Source organism: Oreochromis niloticus, linkage group LG14 (genome assembly GCF_001858045.2).
Source record: "Oreochromis niloticus isolate F11D_XX linkage group LG14, O_niloticus_UMD_NMBU, whole genome shotgun sequence".
Lineage (NCBI taxonomy): Eukaryota > Metazoa > Chordata > Actinopteri > Cichliformes > Cichlidae > Oreochromis > Oreochromis niloticus.
Window position 1 is genome coordinate 27,985,882 of NC_031979.2, and position 26,467 is coordinate 28,012,348.

Sequence of the window (26,467 nt, forward strand, 5' to 3'; positions counted from 1 at the left end):
ACTGAGTGACACATAATTGTTGGTTTTGATGTGAAGTCATCGTGTAAGGTTTTGTCTCCATCTCCTGGTGTGCTTTCATGCTAGCGCCTGGCTGTATTTTTTTTCTAAAGATGGAGCTACACGCTCCGCTGAAGCTTCTTTTAAGGCGTTGTTTGGACATATTTACGTTAATTTGAGCACAGCATGAACAACTGTTCATGGTGTTATCAGTAAAGAAAAATGCGCACGCTTCAATGGAACCACTGTGAATATAAAAAGGACAATGATGTAACAAGCTCTAATATAAGGGACTATTTTAATATTGTGCTTGGATTTTGCTAGAATTGCGATTCGATAATTATTGGTAATATTGATGTGTAGCCAACAGATTGGGTTTTTTCAGCTTTATTTGCAGCTTTTTACCCAGCACACTGCGTTGGGTATAATTATTCAGTCCGAATTGTGTCGTTTTCATTCACAAATTAAACGCTTTTACGCGCAGCGCATTATTTACGCACGAAGGAGCGGCGCCTCCTTCGTGTCTATGTGCCAAACATTCCTATGCCTATTTTTGTTTTGGACAGCACGAACACAAATCCACATTTTAGCAGGATCTGTGCTATCGTTCTTCTTGTGAAATCTAATCGCAGCCTCTGGTCTTTCGTTTCTCTGGTTTTAAGGGCGCAGCAGCGGCGGCACCACCCACCCCGCTCTCCCTCTCCACCACTCCCCCTTCGTGATCCACAGACAGGCGGGGTGAGAGCGGCGGCACATAACGTTACGAGGCGCAGCGTGAAGACAAACACCGTCGCATTGGAATGAGCTGTAACGGGAATCCCCTCCAAGCCCACCTCTTCAGGCTCCGGACGCTGAAAACGTGAAACGAAAAAAAGGCTGCAGCATCTGTTGGAAATCAACTCTGCAGAGATTTGGGGGGGAAAAAGAAAAAGAAGCTTAGGATCATCTCCTGCAGCAGCAGCTGCGTATCTTTTCTCTGGCCTGGACAACGCTCCCATCTCTTAACGCGTATATTCGCTCATCACTGGGGCCGAGGAGACGCTGACAGGGGCGTAAAAAAACAAAACAAAAAACGTCAGGGGGGCGAAGGGAGGGAGCTCATTAAGAGCAAGCGCCAAGAGACAGCGGGGTGGGTAGGAGAGGATGGAGGCCCTGCTTCCTGTGCTCAAGAGTCACCCAGGCCCGTCAGTACTGGTGTGCTCTTTGATTTTCAGGTTGGCCCACCGGCTGCTCCAAAGGCTGCCCGTGCCCAAGGTGGTGAAGCAGGATGCCTTCCGCTCCTGGAAGTGGAAGAACCTCTCCGTCTCTATGGTGCACTCAATGCTGACTGGGATTTGGGCCCTGACCTGGTAAGTGTCCTTCCAACGCACACATCTGCCTGTCCATCCACACTGGGACACCATTGTCTATTGACAATGCACATGATGTGTCGTGTGTAGGGGTGTGTGCGCAACAGTGACAGCCTGTGGCAGCCAGGATAAGAAGCGCATGTTCACACAGGGCGAGGGATGGGGGAGAGAATGGCATTTTCAAGTGGGGAGGGAATTGCCTCTGTACAGTATGAGACAGACACACAGCTCTTATTGCTGTTTGTATCATTTATGCACAACTCGGAGGTTTGTAAGGAAAGGAATCGTTTCAGACCCAGTGAAGCAACAGACTGCTGGTATATCAACTGGAAAAACCTGCTGGCTTAACCGTTCTTGTAAAAGCATTTTGAAAAAGAGTTATGTTGGGCGGGACTGAGCTCATGACTCATCTTTTAAAATTAAGAAATGGGATCAAGGTCAAACTTTGAAGCTGTCAGCTCCGCTCAGTTTGCTAAACATGTGACTGTTTGAATTTGCAGTCACTTGACTGCTTAAGTGGGTGAAAAAAACACATTTTCCAATTCAAAATAAGGGGTTTAGCAAACTGCTTTACATATCAGATAAGGTCTACTGGCCATTTATTAAAAATTATTCTGTTGTGGCTTGTTTATTCAAGGAGGGGGAACAGAGGGACCTTTGCTTTTTAAGGTGTGCCCCTTATTCCACACTTCAAAAAATGATAAAGAATGACAGAGAGGAAAAACAGACTAAAATGGTAGTACATGAAATTAAAAAAAGCAATAACAGCTGATGTTAATGTCTCTGCTTAGTCAGGCTTTTCTCTCCAGGAGTGAGCCCATGTATGTCTGAGTGAGGCGAATTCAGAGCCATCTATCCATAACATGTATCCTTCTCCAGTGTGGTGGTTTGGCCAGAGACGCTGAGCGACATCCACTCGTACCACACCCCTCTGTCCTACCTGCTTGTCTGCGTCTCCACAGGTCAGTAAACACATAATGGATAAAAAAAAAACTAAGAGTACTGCAACGTTGACATATATTCATTCATAATTATGCATCTCGGTATTTGTATAGTTGTATAGTATAGTTATATAAGGCTACTTTTATCATGGAATCTGATGATGAATCATTTTTCCTGTTAAAATGTATAGAAATCGTCAGATTATATATGTTATTATATCTAACTGTCTAAAGGTCCAATAGAAAAAACCCCTCATGTTTGAGAAACTGAAACCAGTAAAATACATTTTTAAAAAGTAGTACATTAGTTTTATGTTGATTGGACCCCCAGTTTAATGTTTGAGAGAAATGAGGGAGAGATGTTGACTGATGAACAATTCTCCTTCCATTACTGGATCGAACTGCAATTATTTTGGGCACGTAAAATTCCACTTTGCCTGTCATTAGAGAAGCAGCCAACAGATCCTTTCTTCTCACCTGCTTCCCAGAAGGGAGGCTTTCCAGGTAAATGGGCGGCTCCCTTCAATCACCATGGACACCAAAGATAGTCCCCCCGAGAACTCGTCAGTCAGGTTGAGCTCTGTTGTGTGTAGTTCAAACTTGTGTTTCTCTGCGTTACTACGAAGACACAAATCTGTAAAGATTTACCGTAACTACTGCAAACAGCTATTAGCGCCACTGAGGCCAGTCACACCAGATACTGGAGGTCATTTTCTTTAACAGAGGGACTTGTTGTGCGTCTCGTAGCTGCAGAGTGCCAGTCATACTATGGTACAAAGGGACCCTTAGTCACTAGAATACCTCCAGCTGAATGAGGTCGACACGGTTTAATAACTGAATTGTTTAGCTGGCAACTTCTAAAAATGATGATGGCGAGAAATGTTTAACTCTGCTGTCAGATTAGCTCAACACTAATTCAGCACTTAATGTTGCTGTGTCTGGATGACCCTAAATGGATGGAAGGGAAACCCGGCTTTGTGGCCTCAAATATTCTCAAATCTAGTGTCTGAGAAGTTTATCTTTTAGTGCATGATGTAAGAATTAAGTGGGAGCTTTATCTAATAGATTAAGCGATTACTGACGTATTCTTTCAATATTTATGTGCTAAAAGAAGACCGATGCAAATGTCAAGTAACTAAAATATTAGCTTGCTAAACTGTTGTTTACTTCATGTTGTAAAAGATCTTCATAGCAGGAACGATGATTATGCTCATTCTTGTGTTATCTTTTTATGAGTGGATACATGGTTTGATAATCACTTGTGTGGTGGGGTGAGGTTACACAGAATGTTTACTGTGGTAGGAAAACCAAATATTTGTCTGGTCTGTCAGGCCACTCTTGTCTGATTTACAGCTCCAGTGACCTTGTCAGTTCAGAAAATACTAGAGAAAGTGTTTGGTTCACGTAGGTGCAGCAAAGCACGTGTTTGATGAGGTGAGCAGATGTGTCAATCACGATCTGACAGCAGGAGCTCAGCAGATTAAAAAAGAAAAAGAAGTTATCTTGCAGAGCAGCAAAATGTGATCACACAATGGGGAGAAAAAAAGAGAAGTGTGCGATCCCACTAGTCTCACTCTGTCCAGTAATATTGTAGATATGAATGATGGCGTCACATGATCCAACAGTTTAAAAATTAAGCCAAACTCATGTGTCTGTGCATTAGTGGAGGCAGGTGGAGACATGATATCGAAGACCCAGCTACTGCTTGATGTAAATGCGAGCACACACCTTCTAACTTCATGTAGCCTAGCCTTAAATTGTACATATAGTACTGTGCAAAAGTCTTGAGCCACCCCTCATTGCTTTACAATTTGTATTTTTATATAAAAAATTATAAATATATATTATATATTTTTTTATTTTATGTTTCATATATTTGTACTTATATTTGGAAAATGGGAAATTATGGGTGCAGTGATTTATTAAAACATGTGCAAAGATTAATAGAAATTAGTGCTGTCAGCGTTAATCTCATTAAAATGGCGTTAACGCCATAACCGCATTAACGTGGCAAATCTTTTGCCACATTAATGGCGTTAACGTCATTTTAACAAGATTAACGCTGACAGCACTAATAGAAATATAGTATAGTAGTAAGGCAAAAACAATTCTACTTGTCATTATAGTCAGTATTTGGTATGTCCACCTTTATTCTTCAACACAGCCTGTCTCTTAGGAAAGCTTTCTTCTCATTTCTCTAAGTAGTAGTATTAGTATTTTTTCTCCAGGCTTCTTGAAGCTCATTCAGAGCTCTTCTTTGGATCATGCCACGCTGCTTCAATAATGTTGAGGTCCATGTTTACTGGTCGATTGTGAGTTTTTCTGTCCACATATGCTTGTATTGCATTGTGTTTGGCATCAATGTCATGCTGAAAAATTGCCAATCACACAATTTCCAGATGGTGCTGAACGGTGAGCAGTCCAGTTCTTTTCATAAAAATGACAGACATAAAAAGGTGAAAAACCTGCAAAGGACTGTGGGAGAGAGGTCACGACACACATTGATCTGCCATCTCCTGCATAGCAGGGAAAATACTTAATCGACTAGTCTGCTGTGTAGACGTGTATGCTGCTGCTCTGTAGCAGACTGCTGTGATCGGCACATAATTTAATGAAGGCAACCACAGCAGACAGTCGTGCATAATGTGTCCCGCTGCCTTCGGACGGCTGCAGAGATTTATTGAAGTGAAGGAGAACGTGACTCTCACACTTTATGCGGTTGGTCAGCGACAGTTTCACTACAGTGAGGGCTGTAACTAACCATTATTACTACTGAGTGTTCTGCAGCTTATTTTCTTGATGCAGTGAAAAGCCTGCCAGATAAAAGGGAGTGTTTTACATGAAACAGGGTGAGGCAGATGATCCTTAGTCTATCTTTACACATGAAAGCCTGACATCTTTACTTTCTTTTTCAGTCGGCAGTTTAAACTTACTGGTTTGCATTCTTTGACATGATAGAAGTCTTTGTATATGAAACATGCTGGTGGAAACTGTGATAAATTGGAGTAAACTGATAAACTTTGCATGTGATGACAGATACCATTGAAAATATGCTATCATATACCCAGAGATGTCCAGTGACCGTGAGATCAGTATAAGAAACTTCCAACTGCTGTGACCTCACATGTAAACACCTTTAAGTGCTCTTCTTCTAACTATGGAACTGGAACAAAATCATTTCAATACAGGGGTCAGTCAGTCATGTTTTTCTCATTCTTGGTTGGTGCTAAACTTTACCAAAAGTACCCTATGGCAAATGAAACACCCCATATGCAAAATACGCCAGGGAAACATTTTCAGGAAAGCTTTTGTTAAAGTAAGCAGTAAAACACAGACAACATCTTAGAATTTTTCTTTTTCCTTACAGGCTACTTTGTGCATGATGCAACTGATATCATCCTCTCGGGACATGCAAAAGGATCGTGGGAATTTTTACTCCATCATGCACTGGTAAGACAATATGCCTGTGAACATTATGAGTTCTTAACTTGATCAAGGTTTCTTCTCTGGCTTAGTCTAAATATTCAAGTCATAATGTTAAATCCTGCCAGCCATTAAAAAGAAGCTAGTGTCAGGGTCATCTACATACTGTTGATCTACTGGGTTTTCCCTGTGCAAATTTTCCAGGATTTTGTAGAGAATGACCCAAAAAAAGAGAGAATATCCGGTGAATGGCAGTTCTCTGGGAGAAAATGTCTTGTTGATGTTAGAGATTAGGAGCATGGCCAGACTGCTTTGATATGATAGGAAGGGAATAGTTGCTCAAAGAACCACTTGGTACAACCAAGGTATGCAGAAGAGCATCTCCGAGATCACAACACATTGCACCTTGAGGCAGATGGGCTACATCAGCAGAAGACCACACCGGATGAAGCTAAGAACAAGAAACTAAGGCTATAATTTGCACAGGTTCACTGAAAGTAGACAACAGAAGATTTGAAAAATGTTGCCTGGATTTCTGCTGCAACATTTGGATGATAGGGTCAAAATGAGGTTTTAAAAAAATAGCAACAGCTCAGCCAGCTGGTGGTGTAATGGCATGAGAGAAAGTTTCTTGGCACAGTTTGGGCCCCTTGGTAGCAGCTAAGCTTAATTTAAACACAACAGCATACCAGAATTTTGCTACTGATCATATCAGTCCTTTTATGACCACATATTCCATTTGGATAACAAGCCATATCACAAAGCTCAAATACACTCAGATTTGTTTATTGAACACAATGATGAGTTCACTTTACTCAAGTGACCTCCATAGACACCAAATCTCAATCCAATTGAGCAACTTTGGAATGTGGTGAAATGGGAGATTCTCATCATGGATATGCAGCTGACAAATCTGCAACTTTGCGACGCTGTCAGGTCAATATTGACCAAAACCTCTGAGGAATGTTTCCAGGACTTTGTTGAATCTATGCCATGAAGAATTAAGGCAGTTCTGAAGGCAAAAGTGGTCCAACTCAGTTTTAGCAAGGTGTACCTACCAAAGTGTCAGGTTTGTTTATAATGTACTCTGACCAAAGGATTATTATAGCTGTTAAATGATCTACTGCCTTAAATCCTTTAATATTACCTGGAGATTACTTTTAAGGTTGGAAAAATCCCAGTTTCCCGCTGAGTACAGTACATATTCTTAGATTGAATCTGGACATGCACTAACAAAGTCCCAAAGCAAACAATAAAAGCAATTGAGCTGCAAAGAAAAGCAAACAATGAGATCACAATCCACAAGAGATTAGCTATTAGTACAAACACCTGCACCACCCTCTATGTCTGTCTCGTCCTCAGGTGATTTGGTGTTTCCTGTACGCCCTGTACACTCAGCTCTATGTAGCCGGCGCTGTAATCGCCCTCTTTGTGGAGGTCAACAGCGTCACCCTGCACCTGAGGCTGATGCTGAAGCTGGCGGGTGCTCAGTCTTCCACCTTGTACTACATCAACAAGCTCGCCAACCTGTTCACCTACGTTATGTTTCGCCTCACCACCCAGTTCTACCTCACGTGGTTTATTATCCACAACTACTCCTGGCTGGACCACGGTGGATACTTTCTCGTTTCTATGATGGTGATGAATATTATGATCCTGATTTATTTTTACCGCTTGCTCCGTGCAGACTTCTTCCCTCGGAGCTGTGCAGGACAGAATGGGATGCATAATAACAACACCAAAAAGTTTATTAGCGATTGACAGGGGAAAGGTTTACGGGTCTTTTATAGTTTACAGGTTTTGTCATTTTGTTACTGACACCATTTATCATGACGGCAGGATTCCTTATCGTGTCTCACTGCCAAAGAACATACTGCCACAAAAATTCCAAACCCTGGGGATGTTACCACTATTAGCGTATTTAAAATGGCTTCTTTGTATCATAACTTTTAGGGAATAAATTGAGGTTTTGTAAAAGACCCTTAGTGGTTTACCTACCAAGAGTCTGATGAGAATAAACCATAAAACCAGCGTTTTCATACCTGTACAATAAATATTAAGCTACAGCAAGCAGCTGGTTAGCTTAGCCTAGCTTGGAACCAGGAGGGAAACGGTTAGCTTGGCTCTGTCCAACAAACAAACAAAAAAGTCCTCATTTAATTAACAAATAGTTGTTTTTTTTAACACTTGTTGAATTTGTGCAAACGTATTTAATTTGCCAGTATTTTCTCCTCTTTATGTATGCTATCTATGCTAGCCCAGATGTTAGTGGTGGGGGGATTTAAATTAATTTTAGGTGTTAAACCATTCCTTTAATGTTAAAGCTAAGCATCATGTCAGGTCTAACATTTTGAGTAATGTATTTTTAATTAAAACTTTGTTAAAAAATCAGTCAAGCGGATCTGAAACCTCATCTAACAGCAGTTAGGTTTGATTTGCATTAAGTTCAGAAATGATGGTTTAAAAAGGCTCTCCTGCAAAAGCACAACATTCTGTTTTTACACTTGGAATTTTATACAGGTCAAACCAGGGGTCTCAAACTTAAATGAGCTGTGGGCCACTGGTGGCACTGTCATCTCATTGGAGGGCCACTTTAGTATTCAAGTAGTACAAAAAAAAAACCCAAACAAAACTTCAAGGACCAAATTGCATTATGTTTCTTCATGTCAATATACGGGCTGCAAGTGGCCCCCGGGCCATGAGTTTGAGACTCCTGAGTTAAACAAACAAATCTACTTGTCAGTAGGTTATAGTTAGTTAGTTTTTAGTGGTAAATATTTTTTGCTATTTAGCCAGTCAGTATTAACTAGATTTATAATTATAATTAGCTTACAGACATAAGAGCAATTGTGACCTTAAATTGAACTCAAAACAATCACTTGCATGATGCAGATCTTTAATATTTAAAGCAAAAGTTTGACTTCTATGTCATTACAATGTCCTTCTTGATATTTCACAGCTCTGCAGCCTTGAAATGTTTCCAGGGACTTTTTTAAGGAAGTATTTTTAAGCATTATTTAAATTAACTTTATTTCAAACATTATGTGTGAATTCAACAGTCAAACTGGGTAAAAATATTTAAAAGGTTTACAGACTGTGCCCCAAAATTAGGTTTTTTAAAAATATTATTTATTCCTGTTAGATATACTTAAATCACTGTCTTTGCTGTTCATACATTAATTCATATTTTAACAAATATTTGCTGTCTTAGTAAGACCTGATATTACTAAGACAGTAAATGATGATATTTGTGGACATGCAAAGCATTAGGGACCATGGACGAGCAGTTTTATCACACCTGCTTGGGGGATGTATAGCAAGAAGATGCCCTTGCCTTTGCAGTGAAGTCCATGTAGTCATAGCCACTTGGAGGGCAGATGGATGTCTATGCCACATCATGTAAACCCTCTGATGACTAAATACACTAAATGTCACTAAATTAAAAACAGAGCCTTGTGTGTCCACACTTGCAGAAAGTATAACACCAGAAGAGTGGTGTTGATTTTTTTTCATAAGAATGTCCATCGACAAATGCGTAGTTTATCAGAAAAACAGAAAACTGGAAATTGTATTTTACAGTTGCTAACAACCTTGCTCTGTGTTGCTACATGTTTAACATTTGCATGGGTAGCAGTTTTTTATGTAGGGAAAATCATGATCAGTTTTCCTCTTGCTATTAGGAAATTTCTGATCTTGGACTTTGAATTTTAGCAGATTTTAATTATATGTGTAAATAGAGTGGACCTCTCCCTTTGTCTTTATGAAGCCATTTGTGGCTGAAGAGATGCTGGACTGTGAAAAGACGGGTGCATAAAATACAGTGTTGTCAAACTGAAGTGGTAATACACAATAATGTGGGATAATTTATGGTACTCTTGTGGTTCTCATATGAAATCTGTTTGCATTTGACTCAAGTGGAGCTGGATCTTCCTGCCATCTAACAGTAGCTCATTGGAAACTGGGAAAGCCTCCATGGAGAGCAGGCAGCAGCACAGTCCCAGACAGATGTATCTTGTTGCTTGTTTTCAAAATAATACTTTTACAGAAAAGATCTCCTTTTAAAGATGTTGAAACAGAAGATGTGTTCTCTCTTCCTCTTTGTTCCTAAACTGTATATATATGTATGTATAGCACTTTGTACATAATGTCCTTCGGTGTGCATTCCCTTTTGATATATTTTAAAAGAAGTATCCATAGTTGTTGACCATTAGTGGACTTGCTCATTTTTTTTAACCATGCCATGAATCATAAGTGCAGTGACATTTGAAAACCTAATAATAAGTACATTTCATTTTCTATTTCAACTGATGCCAAGAAAGTCCAAACAGACCTGGACAGAGTGTCTGAGCTGTGCTACAGTGCCTTTGCCATCGTGCCTTTTCAAAACTAAGCAGTGTGAATATGAAAGTATAGATATGCCGCAGAGTGGTGTGTAGTATAGAGACAAGCATACAGAAAATCCATGTGATCCCGACCACAATAATGTAAAATATATCTTGTATTTAAGCAACAACTGTCTTTTTTTAGGAACTGTGTATTTTGGATTGTTGAGTGATACGATGAAAATAAAGATTGTATTTAAAATCACAAGAGATGATGACGTGTCATTTTGTCTTTTATCGATGAACAGTCAGGCTGAGTTTAAAGGCTTTCTCTGATTCGTGCCTCCTCGTCTTCTCCGTCCCAGCTGTGACCTGGAAAATAATCTTTGTTGACGGATGTCTCACTTCCTAAAACATGTCTGAGTGAGACGCTTACCAGACGACCTATAAATAACAAAGGATGCACAGGTATATTCTTTGCAGAAGTGTTTTTACCTTCATCAAAAAACTGAAGGATTTTTGTGTGTGTTTATGTGAGAAAACTAGATTCTGTTTTTATGCCCTTATTGAGGCTTTGCACACAGCTTTAATACGCAAACTGTCCTTGCCCCTTTTATTTCATATGTTTTCACTTAGCTTTGTGAAGCTTTCCTCCTTTCCCTATTTTTATTTGTGTGATTGTCACACTGCGTTATGCAGTGAATTTATTTAAAAATAACACAGGTCTGAGATGATAAAAATAGCAGTAGTTGTGTCACGTGTCATATTTGATTGAGATTGCTTTATAAATGCCTGTTGCTTGGTCTCCTCTCCTTGACTGCGGTCAAATTCAGGGTCACAGGAAGCTGGAGCCTACCTCCAGCAGTCATAGGGCAAGAGGCAGGGTCCACCCAGATTGCTAGACTTTTGGAGGGCTAACACACAAAGACTGGATTTATGCTCACAATCACACCTAAGATCAGTTAACCTGAAATATGTGCTTTTTTGGTAGAGAACCAGAGTAAGGACATGCGAACTCCATATAGAAAGGCCTCAGCCAACCCACTTCACCTTCTTGCTGTGTGAGGACAGCACTAACCACCACACTATTGTGCCACCCTCTGTGGTGGGGCTCGGAGCTCCACTCAGTGTAAACGGTCTTCTTACTGTATTTCAGGCAGGTCATGTAAAAGAGAACAACTGCTAATAATAATAATGACTGTTTTTGTATGGCTGGAACATGAAATATTTGTCGCATTGAGATTCATTGCTCATACGTGCTCCGTCAACTGGACCTGCTATAATTCCTCTATAAATAGAAGGCAATCCTGAAGGCTGCATTGTGGCAGTGAACATAATTAACACAAACTGCATGAATTTACTTGTATCATTTTGTTATAGGTCATAATCTCCGTTCATTTATTCATTAAGATTTTTAATATATGGATTCTTCCTGCGACAGCATGATGAGAAGCAAATCTCACATCTGCATTCACCTGTGGGTTTAACATAACTTGAAGCGATTGAAAACGCAGTGTTAATTACGCTGACTGTTGTCTGGTGGTATGTTGCTGTGATTATGTGACGTGATCGGGTTATCTCATTTCCTAAAACAACAACAACAAAAAACGATGGTCCAGTCCAGTGTATCCCCTGTCAAAGAAGGTAATAAAGGAAGCATTGAAGCGCCTTTCCTTAACATTTGAAGAATTCCATCAGCTGACACACAGATACTTCCGGTTCACGTCTCCCATTTTTAGAAAGCATCATCCAAAGCTCATTTGACTATTGGCTGATGTATCTCTTCCTCGCTTCCTCCGCTTGCATCTCCCGGTGGGCGGGACTAACACCGGAGGAAAGGAATCGAGGGTGCACTCTGATTGAGGAAGGGGGTGAGGATCAAATATGATACACATTTAACAAACACATTGTTCGTGTATTACAATCCCGGTCTGGGCTTTTCCAGGTGAAGCTTACATGTTGTGGGATACTTGGTGCTTTCTAGTGTTGTCGTATGTGTGTACGTGGTTGTCTAGGTGACTTGTCAAGGGGTGTGGCCGGCAAAGTGAGGAACAGAATCACATAGAAATATGTCAAATAACTGTTTTGTGACCTCCAGGAGATTTTTCTTTGTGTAGGATGTGTTCAGCTGACCTGTTGCTCATTATGGATTAGGGAAACTGAGGATGACAGGATATAGGTAGATGTTACACGAGCTATAGGCTGATTTCTAACTTCTAGAAAGAATAAAGCTATAAAAGGTACAATTCAGTGAATGAATCTAATCAGTATCATCGTTTTAAAAATAATTCAATCGGCTTCCCTTTATGCGACCTAACGTTGACCTAAACACCACAGCCAGTCCAAATTACAGAAGGCTTCTCCACAATAATGCATTTTCATGTAACCTTTAAATAACAAAAAAAAGTTTTGAATACCTTATACAAAAACATAATTCAGCAGCACATTATGTATAGATCCAATCTCTGATTTGAATGAATGAATCAAAATATTACAGTCCAGTTTATCAAATTTCACTTGCTGAACAATGCTTACCTCAGAAAAATGTTCTCTCGTCTTCCAATCCCGCTTTTGCATTATTTCATGTTTCTCCATTTCTGAGAGGGGCACACATCAATGCTTTTAGCACACAGCACACAGCTTGTGTGCTAAACTGCACAGAATCAATTTTCGTGTTTACTGATATGTGTTGAGCTGTTTGAAAACATTACATGAAACCAAAAAATAAAACAAAAGAAAAACACGTTGAGCACTGCAACTGCAGCTTTATTTACATGTACGTCATAGGGATGAGAAGAATAAAGGGATGTGTTGATAGTGTAAGCGAGAAATGGGATGTCATTATTTTTTTATTACTGAGCAAACATATCAGTGCCGTCGCTGGAAATAATGCATGGCTCATTAAAATGAACCCATCTGACAGTAACTAACCTGCCTGTAAGAGTCATCTGTTTACTAACTGAAGGTTTGATAACATTTCAAAAAATGATTTCTGGTATGTAAACTGTTGTAAAAAGATTGTTAGCTTATAACCTGTCAAACATAAATCTTATGAATGATATCAAACGATTTTGTACCAGGAAGATCATTTCTATCACAAGCTGGAATTGCAATTAATGCAATTAATTTATGGCTAAGGGACTGTTACATTATCCTTAATTTATCTAGGTAAAAAGTATGATTGAGATTTAAAAAAAATTCAAGAAAGATATAGCCAAGAGGACAGCAGAAAAAATGACATAAAAGTTATGGAAGTATATTTCTAGACATCAAAAACGACTGGACAGAATATAGAAAACAGAGTGAGTACAACGATGGAGAATCATAAGAATACTACTTATGATATTAGGCGTTTATTTATTTTCTGTATAACCTTTCCATACAAATGCAGCCTATTTGCCAATATTAACAAGGATGTTAGACACACAAAAATACATAAAAACATCAGCAATAACTTTTTAATCCCTGCCTGTAACTCATATTTTAATAGGACACGTCGCTGCATCGTAAAGACAAATCTAGTATGTGCAAGTTTTTGTATGTATGTAGGCCTGCACTGCTATATGTGACATAATATAATAACGCTAGCAACTGATTTATGTCTGTTAGAAATTTAACTACTATTTATTGCGCTTACAACTAGACAGATATTCAAAAGAGGGTTATGGCGCCCTCTGTAGCCGAAGATTCAGTATTGAAGGACAGGAAGTTATACAGTTTTTTCCTTTGTGGGAAAAAACGAAGACAATAAAAGTAAGTAATACTCGAGTTACGTGGAATTGGGTGAAAGTGGATGGTATTATAAAATGGAAATAGAAGATATATACAGTAGTTTTTGTTTTTTGGCTGTTATTATGCATGCAGAAGGATTTCCCGCATCGTGACCTTTAAGCATGATTTCTATTATAGTAAAAACAAAAAAAAAGTTTACATAAGTGTAACAAAGAAAAACAAACAAGCAAAGTTAACAATCTAAGTGACAGAGCCCCTTATATCCGATCATTCCTCTTTCCTCCAGCAGGGGGACGAGCAGGGAAAAATGTGGGAGGAAAAACTAAATCCAGGGACCTGAGTCAGCAGCTGCAGCGGTGCCAGTCTGCCGATCCCCACAACTTCCGCTGATCCGTTTCATCTTCACACACATTCATAGTTAACAATGGAGCTGAACTGATTTACAGTGAAGAGCGTCTTTGTTAGAGGACGAATACAAGCAGAACAGAGGAGGAAAGAGGACCGAGCGGACCATCCGGAGTCTCTGAGGTATCCCGTAACATCTCCAACCCGCGGCTGCTTTTCAGGAGTTAACTCTGAGTAACTCCTGCGGTTTTTCTTCTTCGGGGGTAACTTCAGCGCTCCTCCTTCAACTTGATGCCCAGTCTTCAGGTTCCCGTTATATGTTAGACTATATAAAAATAGCGTTCTTCCTCTTTTCGTGAAGCTCTGATGAACAATAGGATTAAATGTGATCCACGCAGTGAGGGGATCAGGGCTGATCACAGTTGTCTGGTTTTACAAACTGTTGCTGTTGTCTACCTGGTCGCGTCTACTTCTAGGAAAATAACATGTTAAAGAGGCTGGCTAATTGGGATACTGTCTATGTCCTGGTGGCCTGGGAAACGAAAACAAACAAACCTGAAAGAACCGTGAGCTAATGTATCCCACATTCAGAAAACTACGGCTAATTTAGCACATAAGTGTTGTTTTTATTACCTTTTTATCCGAACTTAGGTGTAGACGTGGTCAACTGACGATAATTTGGGGATTTCTAGTAATAATAATCAGCATAATAGTTAACTACAGGGCTGTGCAAAAGACTCGAGCCACCTTAGATTTTCTTTATATTTTTCTTCCAAAGTGACTTTTGTTCTTTTTAAGTGGTCTTTTTTAAGCTTTTTTCACCCATTTTCAGTCCAGTCCTTTGATTTTCACAGGAATGTATTTGTGTTTAAGTCACTCTACTCTGACCTATGAAAATTCAAGCACAAAAAGGCACCTAAATCGAGGGATAAACGAGTGTTGAGTGTACACATAACAGAAAACTTAGCAATTTTAAATCGTACCTTTTTAGCCCTATGTTATTAGCATTATTTGTTGCCACTTTGTTTGCTGAATCTATGAAAGTTATCAAAAATAACACAGCTTGACAGACAAGAAATAGCAGCCTTGCACCAACCACATGATTCTTAAAGAACTATTAGCTGAAAAGTTGCATATCTCAGGATGGTGTGCCATGTGTGCTTAAAAAAATCTGAGGAAAAGGGATAAGTAGAGCACAACAGAAGTAGAAGTAAGATATTTATGGCAGATGAAGAGAATCTGAAAGTCACCTCCTTAAGAAATAGAAATATCAAGACCTGAGAGAGATCTGTGGTTCGCTAAAGAAATAGTCTCAGTGGAAAGGTGGCTGTCAAGAAGAACTGAACTGAAAATCAGTGGCGAGCAGCGTTATGGAGTAATGAATCTAAATTTGATGGTTAAAACCATCATTGGTATGTACAGAGGAGGTCAGGAGGGGAAATACAACACATCTGTAAAACACGGTGGAGGCGCTGTCATGGTTTGGGTCTGCATTTCAGCCAGTGGTGTTGGCGATCATATTAAAGCTGATGGAAATACTAACACAGCAACAGAGATTCATCCACAATGTAGTAACATCTTGAAACACACAGTGGAACACTATCGATCACGGCTTCGCCTCTCGAGAGCCTGGATCTCAACGTTATTGAAGCAGTGTGGGTTCATGTTGACAAAAGAACAGAGTGAAAGGCAGCCAGCACCCAAAGAAAAGCGTTGAATGCCTCAAGAAGCCTGGAGAACTATCCTTAAAGACTACTTAAAGCATTGACAAGAAAACTTCCCTAAGAGAGTTCAGATTGTTGAAAAATAAAGGCGCTTATACCAAATATTGACTTTAATGCTAGTTAGAATTTGTGTATTTTTGCCTTATATACTGTATTTCCATGTCTGTTTTACCTGTTTCTATTTTATCTAACAAAAGGTAAAGAAATAAGGTGTGGCTCAAGCCTTTTACACTGTACTGCATCTAACAGAGTCGCAGATTACATTTGTAATGTCCAGTACCCAGAGAATGTGTTGCTCACTGACTAACCTCGGTCAACTAAACTTGTTTCTGTCTCAGTAGATTTTTAGTTTATCTTTAAAGCCACCCAAGTTAAACAGCAGACTGTTTACACCACTCCCTCTGTCTTTCTGTCCAGCCGCTGTTTTCCTTGAGGCCTCATGTCCGTCCGAATTTCAGCCATGAGCGTTCTTCCTCCTGTTCGACGGGACCGAGTCATCGCTCAGCTCCCTCAGGTAAAATCAGTCACCCCAGTTGCCTACTTGTCTTTCTAGAACAGTTCACATCTTCATGATCCCGCCCTCCTCTCTTCAGTGTTTCCGAAAAGAGGCGGCCATCCACACTAAAAACGATTTCAACAATAAAGTAAAGACTGCGTGTCAGGAGCAACGGACCGGCACTGTGGGGTGAGTGCCGCAGTGTGAAGCCACTGTATGCGATCTGCTTTATGTGGCTCTTATTTACTTGCTGCTGCTTCTCTTATTCTTCTCAGCAGATTTAAAATATCCAAGGTCATCGTGGTGGGGGATCTGGCTGTGGGGAAAACCTGCCTGATTAATAGGTAAACTAAGACACACTCACTTCATATGTGACTGCAAGGTGAGGGGGAATTTGGGGAAATGAATAACTCAGAGGGAGTTCAAGGAAGCACAATACTTAACCTGTGTTACAGTTGCTTTAGGTTTCACAGTAATCAAAAAAGTATGAAGCAGCTATTAAAAGCATGAAAAAAAAGTTGGAAAACATAAAAATGGGGCGTCTTTTTCCAGCCCTGATATGCTTTACTGTACTTATGCTTTGTAATGGCTGTTATGGGTGTTTTTGTATCTGTGTTTGTGACCACAACACCAAAAATAATGCCTGATAGGAATGTGTTTGCTAGCTTTGGTGTCACCAGATGATAATCTTTTATGACTGATGGTTTGTGGTCCCGTCACTTCTGCGCATGAGGAAAACACAACTTTTGGACCACTTAGAGAGCCTCGCTGCATGCAGTACATTACTGCTACATGTATGGAAGTACACAGTTTGAGACTGTAACGTTTTAAATTACAGTACAACTGTGTCACATTTTGTCACTTGTAGTTTATTTTTCTCCTGTCCTGTAACAAGTTCCTTTATGCGTCTGCCATGATCATACATTAGATACGTTGTTTTATTAACAAATGTAGGCAGTGTTGGTTTTATGATCGGGACCTGGGGGTCTAGGCCCACCCAGTAAACTCAATGTGCCCCTGCAACTTTGGTCAGACTTTATAAAGCACCCCTCACGTCTCTTTGAAACTAAAAACAGGCCATTTATCAGCGTGTGTAGCTAGTTTTAAAGCATGACCCTACTGAAAATTGCAGAACTCCTCCTTTGCCTCTGCAGTTTAACACAGAACTTTTTGCACATTGTGCTAAATTTCTCTGTGCATGTATGGGTGTAAATAAGCATAGCACTTTTCTGTTTTTTTTACTTGAATGCCCACCTGTCAGAGTTGGTCACCTGTCCAAATCATGTGGTCTGCTGCTGACCGTAAGTGCATATATTTGCAGTAGATAATTTTTTTTTTTTTTTAAGGTTTTGTAAGGATACATTTGACAAGAACTACAAAGCAACAATCGGTGTTGACTTTGAGATGGAGCGCTTCGAGGTGCTGGGTGTTCCTTTCAGCCTGCAGCTGTAAGTCTGATCCGGAAAATGTAACGCATTAAAACAAAAAAGTCACTCGAATTATGCTCATCAGCCTCTGTGTGTTAAAGGTGGGACACCGCAGGCCAAGAGAGGTTCAAGTGCATTGCTTCTACATACTACAGAGGAGCCCAGGGTAAGTTTCCATCAGTCTCTCCATTTAAAACACTGTTTACAAGGAATAAAATATCAGTCGCTTTCCTGACTGTATCCAGCTGCTAACGCAGTAAAATGATCTCTTCTTCTCTTCCAGTTGTGATAATCGTGTTTGATGTAAATGATATTGCCTCTCTGGGCCATGCAAGGTAAATATATAATATAAGAATAATATTTGTGTGCCTTTATCTCATTGTTGTCCCAGCTGGTGGATTTAATACCGTCTTTTCCCATCTAAAGGCAGTGGCTCGAAGACGCTTTGAAAGAGAACGACCCCACCGCTGTTCAGCTGTTCCTCGTGGGCACCAAGAAGGACCTCAGCGTACGTCTTTTACTGTTTAAAGTGGATGTACCTGTGGACATTTCTGTTGTATTTACTGGAGTCAAATGTGAATTGCTTGGATAGATGCCAGGAGCACAAAGCGTATCCAAGCTCAAACCTCAGGAATGTTTCTCCTCCTTTACTACACCCTAAAGTGGTTGTGACCGAGGTGGAAATCACACACAGGAACGTTTCTAAGACATTATGTATTCAAACAGCCGTACTTAAGCTAGTTCGGTTGCTAGGAAGACATTGTTTCTATGAGTTAGTTAGTAACATGACTGGATATGAAACATAAATGCTTATTTAAACAATAAAATAAACAGTTGTGTTTGTTTTCTTATTGCTGATGTGTTGTATGTTCTGCTTTGTCTCACAGTCACCTGCTCAGTATTCTCAGATCGAACAAGATGCCCTCAAACTAGCGAACGAGATCCAAGCTGAGTATTGGGCCGTTTCATCGCTGACAGGTGAGCGTTTGGATTTTAATACAAGTAAAGCTGTTGCCTCCAAAAGGTGTTGGAGATGAAAAATATTTCTATAGCTTCAGCCAGAATAGCTTTTTGTTTTTGTTTACACTGTTCCTCAGGGAAAGACGCTGCAGTTGATTGTTCTCATGAAAATATTTTGGTAATAAATGCAAAGTGTTCAGTTCCAGAGTTACCAAATTTGCACCTAAGTCTGTATTACACTGCTTGAATAACAGCTACTGTAATCTAGAAAGATTAGAAAATGTGTTTGTAGGATGTTTATTACCAGAAAATATTCAGAGAGAGAACAAAAGCTTTAGGAGTGGACAAATCCAATGCACTGGAAAGCTCAACATCACCAGAAGGCCTGAAAATCCACAGAAGACAACTAAAGTAGATGCTTGCAAACTTTGTCCTTGTTTATGAAAAACAACTTGACAACATCTAACCAGGTCAAGAACACTCGAGGACTGTGGGTGTATTTCAAGATGGGACTCACTGATTACTCTCAAGAACAAGAAGTCCAGATTAGATTTTGCCAGAAAACATCCAAAAGAACCTGCAGAGCTCTGAAAAATAATCTTCAGACAGCTGAAATCAAGATAAACTTGTACCAGAATGATGGTAAGAGACGGGTATGGAGAAACCGAGAAACAGCCCGTGATTTGAAGTGTGCCACTTCATCCATCAGACACAGTAGAGGCAGTGTTATGGCATGGGCACGTTGATGCTGTGGCTGCTGATAGAAGTAGCAGGATGAATTCTGAAGTGTACAGAGCTTTACTCTGTGCTCAGATTCAGCCAAAAACCTCACAGTGCAATTGGATAATGAGCCAAAGCATACTGCGGAAGCAAGCCATGAGTTTCTGAGTGGTATATCCTTCAGTACCCAAGTCTGTTACCTGATCTGAAGGCAGAGACCCTGAAACGAGCACCAACAGAGGGTGGCTGCAGGAAAAGCCTGGAAGAATGAGATCTATGCTTTCAGTCATAGACTGCAAAGGATTTTCATTCAAAAAACAATCCCTGTATTTAAAGTCATGTTGGTTTGTCCAGTAGCTTTTGATTCTCTGAAAACAAGCGGCTTTGTATAGTATCGCTGTCATTCACGGACAGTTGATGCATAGTTTTTAAAACCACCTAAATAAAAGCTAAAGGTCTGCATTTGACTGTCATTTTAATTGTTTGATTTAAATCCCATGATGCAAAAAAAAAAAGAAGATTTAACTTGTCCAAAGCCTATTGAGCTAGCTTTAGTTTCTTTATAAAGTCCCCCAGCAGTAGTTTTCACACAGCCCCTGACCGATGCTCTCTGTGTATCTGCTGCAGGGGAAAACGTGAGAGAGTTTTTCTTTCGGGTTGCATCATTAGCATTTGAGACCAACGTTCTTGCTGAGCTGGAGAAAAGCGGATCGAGGCAAATCGGAGATGTTGTCAGTGAGTATCCAGACAATCCCAAATCACAAAAGCAGTTGTTGCACACTTTAAAACCAAGCTTTGCTTTCAGGGATTAACAGCAATTCTAACAGTCTGTACGCTGCATCGAAGAAGAAACAGTCCAACTGCTGTCAGTAAGGATGGAAGCGGGAGGTTAAAATCGAAGGTACGGACTGAAAACGAGGAGTCTTCTGAGTGGAAAATGACCACGGCTGCCGTCCAGCTCAGCGGGAAGGATTTCTGTGGTCGGGGAGGGAGGAGGGATTCAGATGTTTCCCTTCCTGACATGTTTTAATTTCAGTTTTTCCTGGCCTAGAAAGCTTTTTCCTCCACGGGATGTGTGTGCAGATTCTTGTGGAGTGACACAGGAATTACACACAAAATGTTCCCGTCCTGCCAGAAAATGCCAGAGTCTCGTTTCACTTAGGGCTTCAATTCAATCTTAAATGTTGCTGCTGTAGTTTATTTTAACAGTCATATTCTGCTTGTGTTGAATTAGTTTTTTTTGGCTCTGTTCTTCTTTTTTTTTCTTTTTTCATTGCATTTAAGTGACCAGTTATATTTGTTAGAGGCTAAAAAGAAAATTTGTTCTTGTTTTTATATCTTGTTCATCATCTTCTCCGTTTATCCATCGCACGCTGAGGTCCCAGACCAAAGACTGGGAGCCATATTTGTAATGAAGATACTTGAAAGGTCTATTTTTTTCTGTTTACAATCAAATTTATCACAGAATTTAATGGTCAGTATGAAAACTGATGTGGTTTTCATATTTTTTATTTTCCAATGGTGAGCTTTACATGTTGTTAGGACATTAAAAAATAGAATAGAAATTGTTTCAGTTATTTAAAATAGAACTAAATCTAAAAAAAGCCAGCTATTCTGTGAGTCCACTGTATTTCTTAAAAAATATATCTATACATGTATTATAAAATTTCACTATGCTTTGCCTTCTTTGCTGAACCTTTAAGGAATCACGTTAACTTGTTCAGTTGTTGACGGTTTTGAAGGAGTCGAGGTATTTTCCATCAATTTGGCTCTGCAGCTCTTCGGGTATGCAGTGAGAGAATTTGTAGTTTTCCTTAATCCACCTCCCTCCTTCGGTGTTCTCGATGGCCACAGCTGCGACGCCTGCAGAGTGAGATGTTTACAATCAAGTGTTGGGAGTCATTCGGTTATTATATAATACATTACTTTGCAAAAGTCTTGAACAACCCCTTGCTTCTTTATGTTTTGCTTCCAAGCGCACTGACCTTTGTTTTTAAACCAGTCAGTAGTTCTCCAGGCTTTTTTGGAAGTCTTTCAAAGTTTTTCTTTGGCTGCTTTTCCCCCCATTCTCAGTCCAGCCATTGTACCTGACCATTTTCAGAGGAATGTTTATGCATTTGTTATGTCACTTAAACTTGGCCTATGAATAATTCAAGGGTAAAAAGGGACAAACCAGTGTTTTGTCTAAATACATCATAAAAGCAGCCTGCCACAAAAATATTGATTTATTTCCTTTTCTTTAGTGGAATCTGCCAAACATAACAGTTAAACAGACTTAAAAAAAAGTATTTTTGCACCAACACGGTGATTGCCAAAGAGCTATTTGCTGAAAAGCTAACATATTTTGGAAAAGTGTGCAGTGTGTCCTTTGACCAAACTGGAAAAGTGGGGTGCAAAAGAAAAAGTGGTTGATTTAAAAACATTTTAAAGTAGATAAGCAGTATCTGAAAGTGTCCTCAAGTCCTATGTCTTTAAGAAACAGAAACAAATCCAACAAAGATCTGACACAGGACCTGAAAGATGCATCTGGCCCTTCAGATACATCTCCTGTTTACTGAAGCCTCATCAGAAATGGTCTCAGTGGAAGAAGCTATTCTTGAGGATGAGAAATGGAGTGAAAAGGCTGAAGAATGTCAAATTACACAAGGATTGGACTGAAAATCAGCGGCTAATGCCCTGTGGAAGATGAATCTGGCTTCAGCTTGACAAAACAGTGCAGTAAAAGCATACCGGTACCTAGATAGAAAAACACACAGTCATGGTTGATTATTTCCATAATGTGGGGTCGCATTGACAGAGAACAGAGCAAAAGGCAGCCAACATCCACAGAAGAACTTAAATGTTCATCAAAAATCCTGGAAAACTATTCCTGAAGACTACTTTAAGGATTTAGAAGAAACTCAGTTTTTGCCTTATATCCTTGATTTCCACATTCCAATGAATTTTTGCATCTTTTTTTTCCGTTTTCCTAACAAAATATAAAGGAGGGTAATTCAAGACTTTTGCACAGCACTGTTAACTTACTGACTGACATACCTACAACTGTGGCTCCCAGTTTCTCTACCAGCTGAATGGCAGCCTTCATTGTGCCCCCAGTCTCTATCCACTGGTCCACTAACAACACCCTCAAACCTGTGGCGGGGACACACATGTCGACTGTTCATGTCTCCTTCAGTCTTTCTTCTTCAACTCGTTTTGTTTACGAGGACAAGTATTAAAAGAAAATGGTACATCTTGTGTTTATGAAAGAAACACAAAAACAAATGCTGACAATAAACAGTTATATTTTAATGCATATGTTTCCCATTAATGTTGTTCTAGGGGCTTGTAGTATTTTGTTTTCAAATCTCAGATTAAGAGAAGACTCATTTACCTAACGTTGTGGATCTCCATTCACCCGTTTATACACACACACAACAGATTGTGTTTGTGCTGGAGAGGATGTAGAAAGTAGAAATTTGTGAGACTTGATTCTTCTTTAAATGCACGTATTGCAAATTAATGTTTAAAAATGAATCCAGGCTGTCGACAGAATCTGAAGAACCAACATCTGTGGTTTCATATCCTAAACTGGCCTACACTGTTACGTAATACCAGTTTGTACCAGGAGATGGTGCAGTGACCCGGGCAGGACCTTCAGGAGACATTCCTCTACAGGAAATAAAGCATCTTAGTCAGGTGTTGCGCTACTAGAACAGCTTCAGTGTTTCTTGGCAGTTTTAATGAAGCTTTTCCCTCATTCAGTGTTATGATGAATTATGACACTTTATCCAGAATCTTCCGTCGGTAATATGTGAAGGCCATAGCATGTGGCTCACATCGTTTTTAGCTGTTCAATGATCTGTCATTGTGTCATCCTGCCACACATCATTCCTGTCAGGAAATGTTTAATCATGGGATCATTTAGGGCAGGGGTGGGAAACTCCAAGCCTCCTGCAGGTTTTAGATGTGTCCATGATCCAACGCAGCTGATTTACATGACTAAATTACCTCCTCAACCTGTCTTGAAGTTCTCCAGATGCCTGGTAATGAACTAATCATTTCATTCAGGCATGCTGACCTAGGGCACAGGCGTCGAACTCCAGGCCTCGAGGGCCGGTGTCCTGCAGGTTTTAGATGTGTCCTTGATCCAACACAGCTGATTTACATGACTAAATTACCTCCTCAACATGCCTTGAAGTTCTCCAGAAGCCTGGTAATGAACTAATCATTTCATTCAGGTGTGTTGACCCAGGATGATATCTAAAACCCGCTGGACACCGGCCCTTGAGGCCTGGAGTTCCCAACCCTGATTAAGGGCATATTTTCATTGATTTACAATGAAACAAACCTTCAGGCCTGTGCTATTCTCGGCGTGTTCGTCACACATACGTTTGCCCTTTTGTTGAGAATGTTGTGAAGGATAACTCATGGTGCTGTGCTAGAAGAAAGACAGGGGAGTTTGGAGAAAACTGCGGGTTATGTGTTGGTCAGAGTTAGTGAAGTCAGTTAGTCAGACTCAAGCTGAGCAGCTGAATTAAATATTTTGTGTACTTTTCTAAGATTTAGGCTTAAAAGGTCCAGCTCAGAGTTTTGGCAAATTTAGTTTTTTTAATAGAAATGGCCTCACCTAAAAGACTGGGCTTTGACAAAATAAATAATTAAATGATTTTGTCATTTATTTAAAAATGTAAGAGCTGAAATCAGTCATTTATCAACCTTCTCATCCACAAACTGTCCAAACATCTTTCTCAGTAAATTATATAACGGGGTTAAGGGTAAAAAGCAATATTAACCTGGTCTTAGCACATCCAGTCTTACTTCCATAGTCTTTTCTTTGCCTGTATAGTCGGTGTAGTTTTGGCCTTGGGTGGCGACACATAAGTGGCCTGCTTTGCGAACAGCCAGGAAACCTTTTCCAAGAGCAGTGGCAACAGAAGCCCCCTGAAAAGACAACATCGGTAACGTTCATTCACACCGACAGAGCGAGAAAAGAAGCTTCACATTGCCATGCCATGTGTGAGAGGCAGAGTTTTTCTAAATTTTAGTATCTTTGCCTGAAGGGTCAGGTTTCCCGACCTACGTAATGTACACAGTGACAACGTCTTAAAATAAAAAATTACTCTTGAGTTTAGTTTCTCTGAACTCGCCCTGTATTTTACCTCTAAGTGTGAAGTTCTTTGCTTTCTTACCAAGAATGAATCCCATTGCATCTATGCCAGCAACCAAGTCAATGTTGTCACTTTGGAAAGGGCTGAGAAGGTCTTTGGCACAGTCTGCAAGAGCCTGGATGGAGTGCAAAGAGGAAAAAAGCACAAAATACAAAATGTGCACATGATAAGAGACAGACTGTATGTGTACTTGTGCAGTTAGAGGTGGGGTTTGTCGTACTCAGTGAATAGGGGAACAGCAGAAAAAGTTTTTGCAACATTTCTTTTCTCTTAGCATACCTGGGAGTTGCAGTAAAGTCTGGACGGGTCCAGCCAGGCGAACTCTGGTCCTTTTGTGTTGGGAGCCATTAAAGAAAGGTACCATCCTTTATGCCTGTCACCTGGAACTGCAAACACGTCCATTTGGAGAACAGCTCTTGACTGCACTGACAAGAGGCACAAACAGGGGTGAACGGACTGAACTGTGAATGAGAGTCTTCTGTATCAGGTTCCAGGGGGGTGAATGATGGGTGGGAGCTGGCTGTTAATAATACTGAACTAAGTTACAGTTTCTCTCTGCAGTTTGCACCAGATTTCTTGTTCAGAGTTTACCAGTGATTCATTAAACAGTCTTAGCCTCATCAAACAAAACCTTATATGAGGTATATTTCACAAAACAAATGCTTTTCCTTTATTTTTCCTCTTTCTTTGTATTTTCTTTTAGTACTTTGGGACCATTAAAGACTCACACCAGTGTTTAGCCTGCTTGAGTTAGGTTACTTTTATTTGTCTTGATTTTTGTACTGTGGTTAAATGAAGTCCAATCAAACCTAAAAGTAAGAACAACAAAACATTTAAGATGACAGTGTAAGTATCAGTGTCTTTGAGGACGTGAACAGAAAGGTGCAGTCCTTTAACAGATCATCTATCTGTCCTTCCAACCAGAAATGCATAATTTAAAACAAACTATTTTTTAATGAGTCAGTCTGAACTTTGCATGTGACGAAACAAAGAGCAATTGTCACTGTTTTGTTTTTTGAATATGTTCAGACTCTGAACTAAACACTCCAGTCACCTGACCATAACTGAATACACATCCTATAAAAATCCCTCCCTCGTGCATGCCTCGGGTTGTTATTGTAAATGCCTCTCAGAGCTGATGTCTTTAGAGGAATCGGTGTCTGAATAAGCTCAGGTTGAGATCACGCTCACTGCAGGAGAAACACGACCCTGGATCTCGCTGTATTCACAGGATATTTCCAGTTTTCAGACTGGGAAGCTTCTTACTGTTATTAAATAAACGCATATCTGAAATTTCATCCCAGTTTTATAAAACAGAGTTCAAGCTGAGCTCAAGAATGAGCGATGAACTGTCTTCCAGCAGTAACTCCACTTTCCCACAGTCTGGTTTGTGTGCATCTTGAAGCACATGGCCGTGTAGTAAATGTTGCTCTGTTATGATCACATGCTTTATTTCTGACACTGTAAATGTGTTCAGATAACGTATTAACGTATTAACTTAAATTGACCACAGCATCTTTTAATTTGGTACAAAGTGCTGTATAGAATAGATGGACATGGCTCTAACAGTTGAAAAATGAAACCATCACACAAGTGCCTTAATCCTGCATTACTTTCTAATGCCCAGCAGGGGGCAACTTCTCTGACTGAAAGAAAACAATTACAGAGACGTGTATGGGGATATGACCATCTGGGTTAATCGATGTGACTTCAGAAAACACTTTTCTAATGGCTTCATGGGCTAAACTGGTCTTATTAAATAAAGAAAATGGGATATATTGTTTTTTAAGTTATTGTGGCCTTCAGGGTTTAATAAAATGATAGAACTAAAGCAAGGTATGCCTTAGGGTGGGCCTAGCTCATTAATGTAAAGCTGCTACT

General features: G+C 39.9%; 3 protein-coding genes across 9 annotated transcripts; 2 read left to right on the top strand and 1 right to left on the bottom strand.

Moving 5' to 3' along the window:
* The first annotated feature begins 134 nt into the window (after positions 1–134).
* tlcd1 (TLC domain containing 1) lies at positions 135–9,668 on the top strand. The gene is made up of 4 exons (XM_003440274.5): positions 135–1,346; positions 2,226–2,308; positions 5,655–5,737; positions 7,073–9,668. Exons 1-4 carry the CDS (start codon positions 1,141–1,143, stop codon positions 7,469–7,471), a joined length of 771 nt encoding a protein of 256 aa, XP_003440322.1. The 5' UTR covers positions 135–1,140; the 3' UTR covers positions 7,472–9,668.
* A 2,108-nt stretch (positions 9,669–11,776) lies between these two features.
* On the top strand, positions 11,777–22,727 carry rab34a (RAB34, member RAS oncogene family a). Of its 5 annotated transcripts, none has more exons than XM_005474775.4 (12): positions 11,777–11,903; positions 14,051–14,292; positions 16,251–16,347; positions 16,427–16,518; positions 16,605–16,673; positions 17,676–17,777; positions 17,858–17,922; positions 18,040–18,091; positions 18,183–18,264; positions 18,644–18,734; positions 20,064–20,171; positions 20,242–22,727. In XM_005474775.4, exons 3-12 carry the CDS (start codon positions 16,273–16,275, stop codon positions 20,307–20,309), a joined length of 804 nt encoding a protein of 267 aa, XP_005474832.1. In that variant the 5' UTR covers positions 11,777–11,903; positions 14,051–14,292; positions 16,251–16,272; the 3' UTR covers positions 20,310–22,727. The 5 variants fall into 5 exon arrangements, with proteins under 5 accessions (XP_005474832.1, XP_003440323.2, XP_005474834.1 ...); XM_003440275.5 differs by having other exon boundaries at positions 16,608–16,673; XM_005474777.4 differs by lacking the exon at positions 14,051–14,292 and having other exon boundaries at positions 11,805–11,903.
* On the bottom strand, positions 20,721–25,189 carry zgc:174895. 3 transcript variants are annotated; one of them, XM_025898528.1, is made up of 6 exons: positions 24,866–25,189; positions 24,608–24,701; positions 24,212–24,358; positions 22,473–22,568; positions 21,422–21,523; positions 20,721–21,299 (listed from the first exon to the last, which is right to left on the bottom strand). In XM_025898528.1, exons 1-5 carry the CDS (start codon positions 24,986–24,988, stop codon positions 21,471–21,473), a joined length of 513 nt encoding a protein of 170 aa, XP_025754313.1. In that variant the 5' UTR covers positions 24,989–25,189; the 3' UTR covers positions 20,721–21,299; positions 21,422–21,470. The 3 variants fall into 3 exon arrangements, with proteins under 3 accessions (XP_025754313.1, XP_005474831.1, XP_025754312.1); XM_005474774.4 differs by lacking the exon at positions 21,422–21,523 and having other exon boundaries at positions 24,866–25,077; XM_025898527.1 differs by having other exon boundaries at positions 20,905–21,523; positions 24,866–25,187.
* Between the last annotated feature and the right edge of the window lie 1,278 nt (positions 25,190–26,467).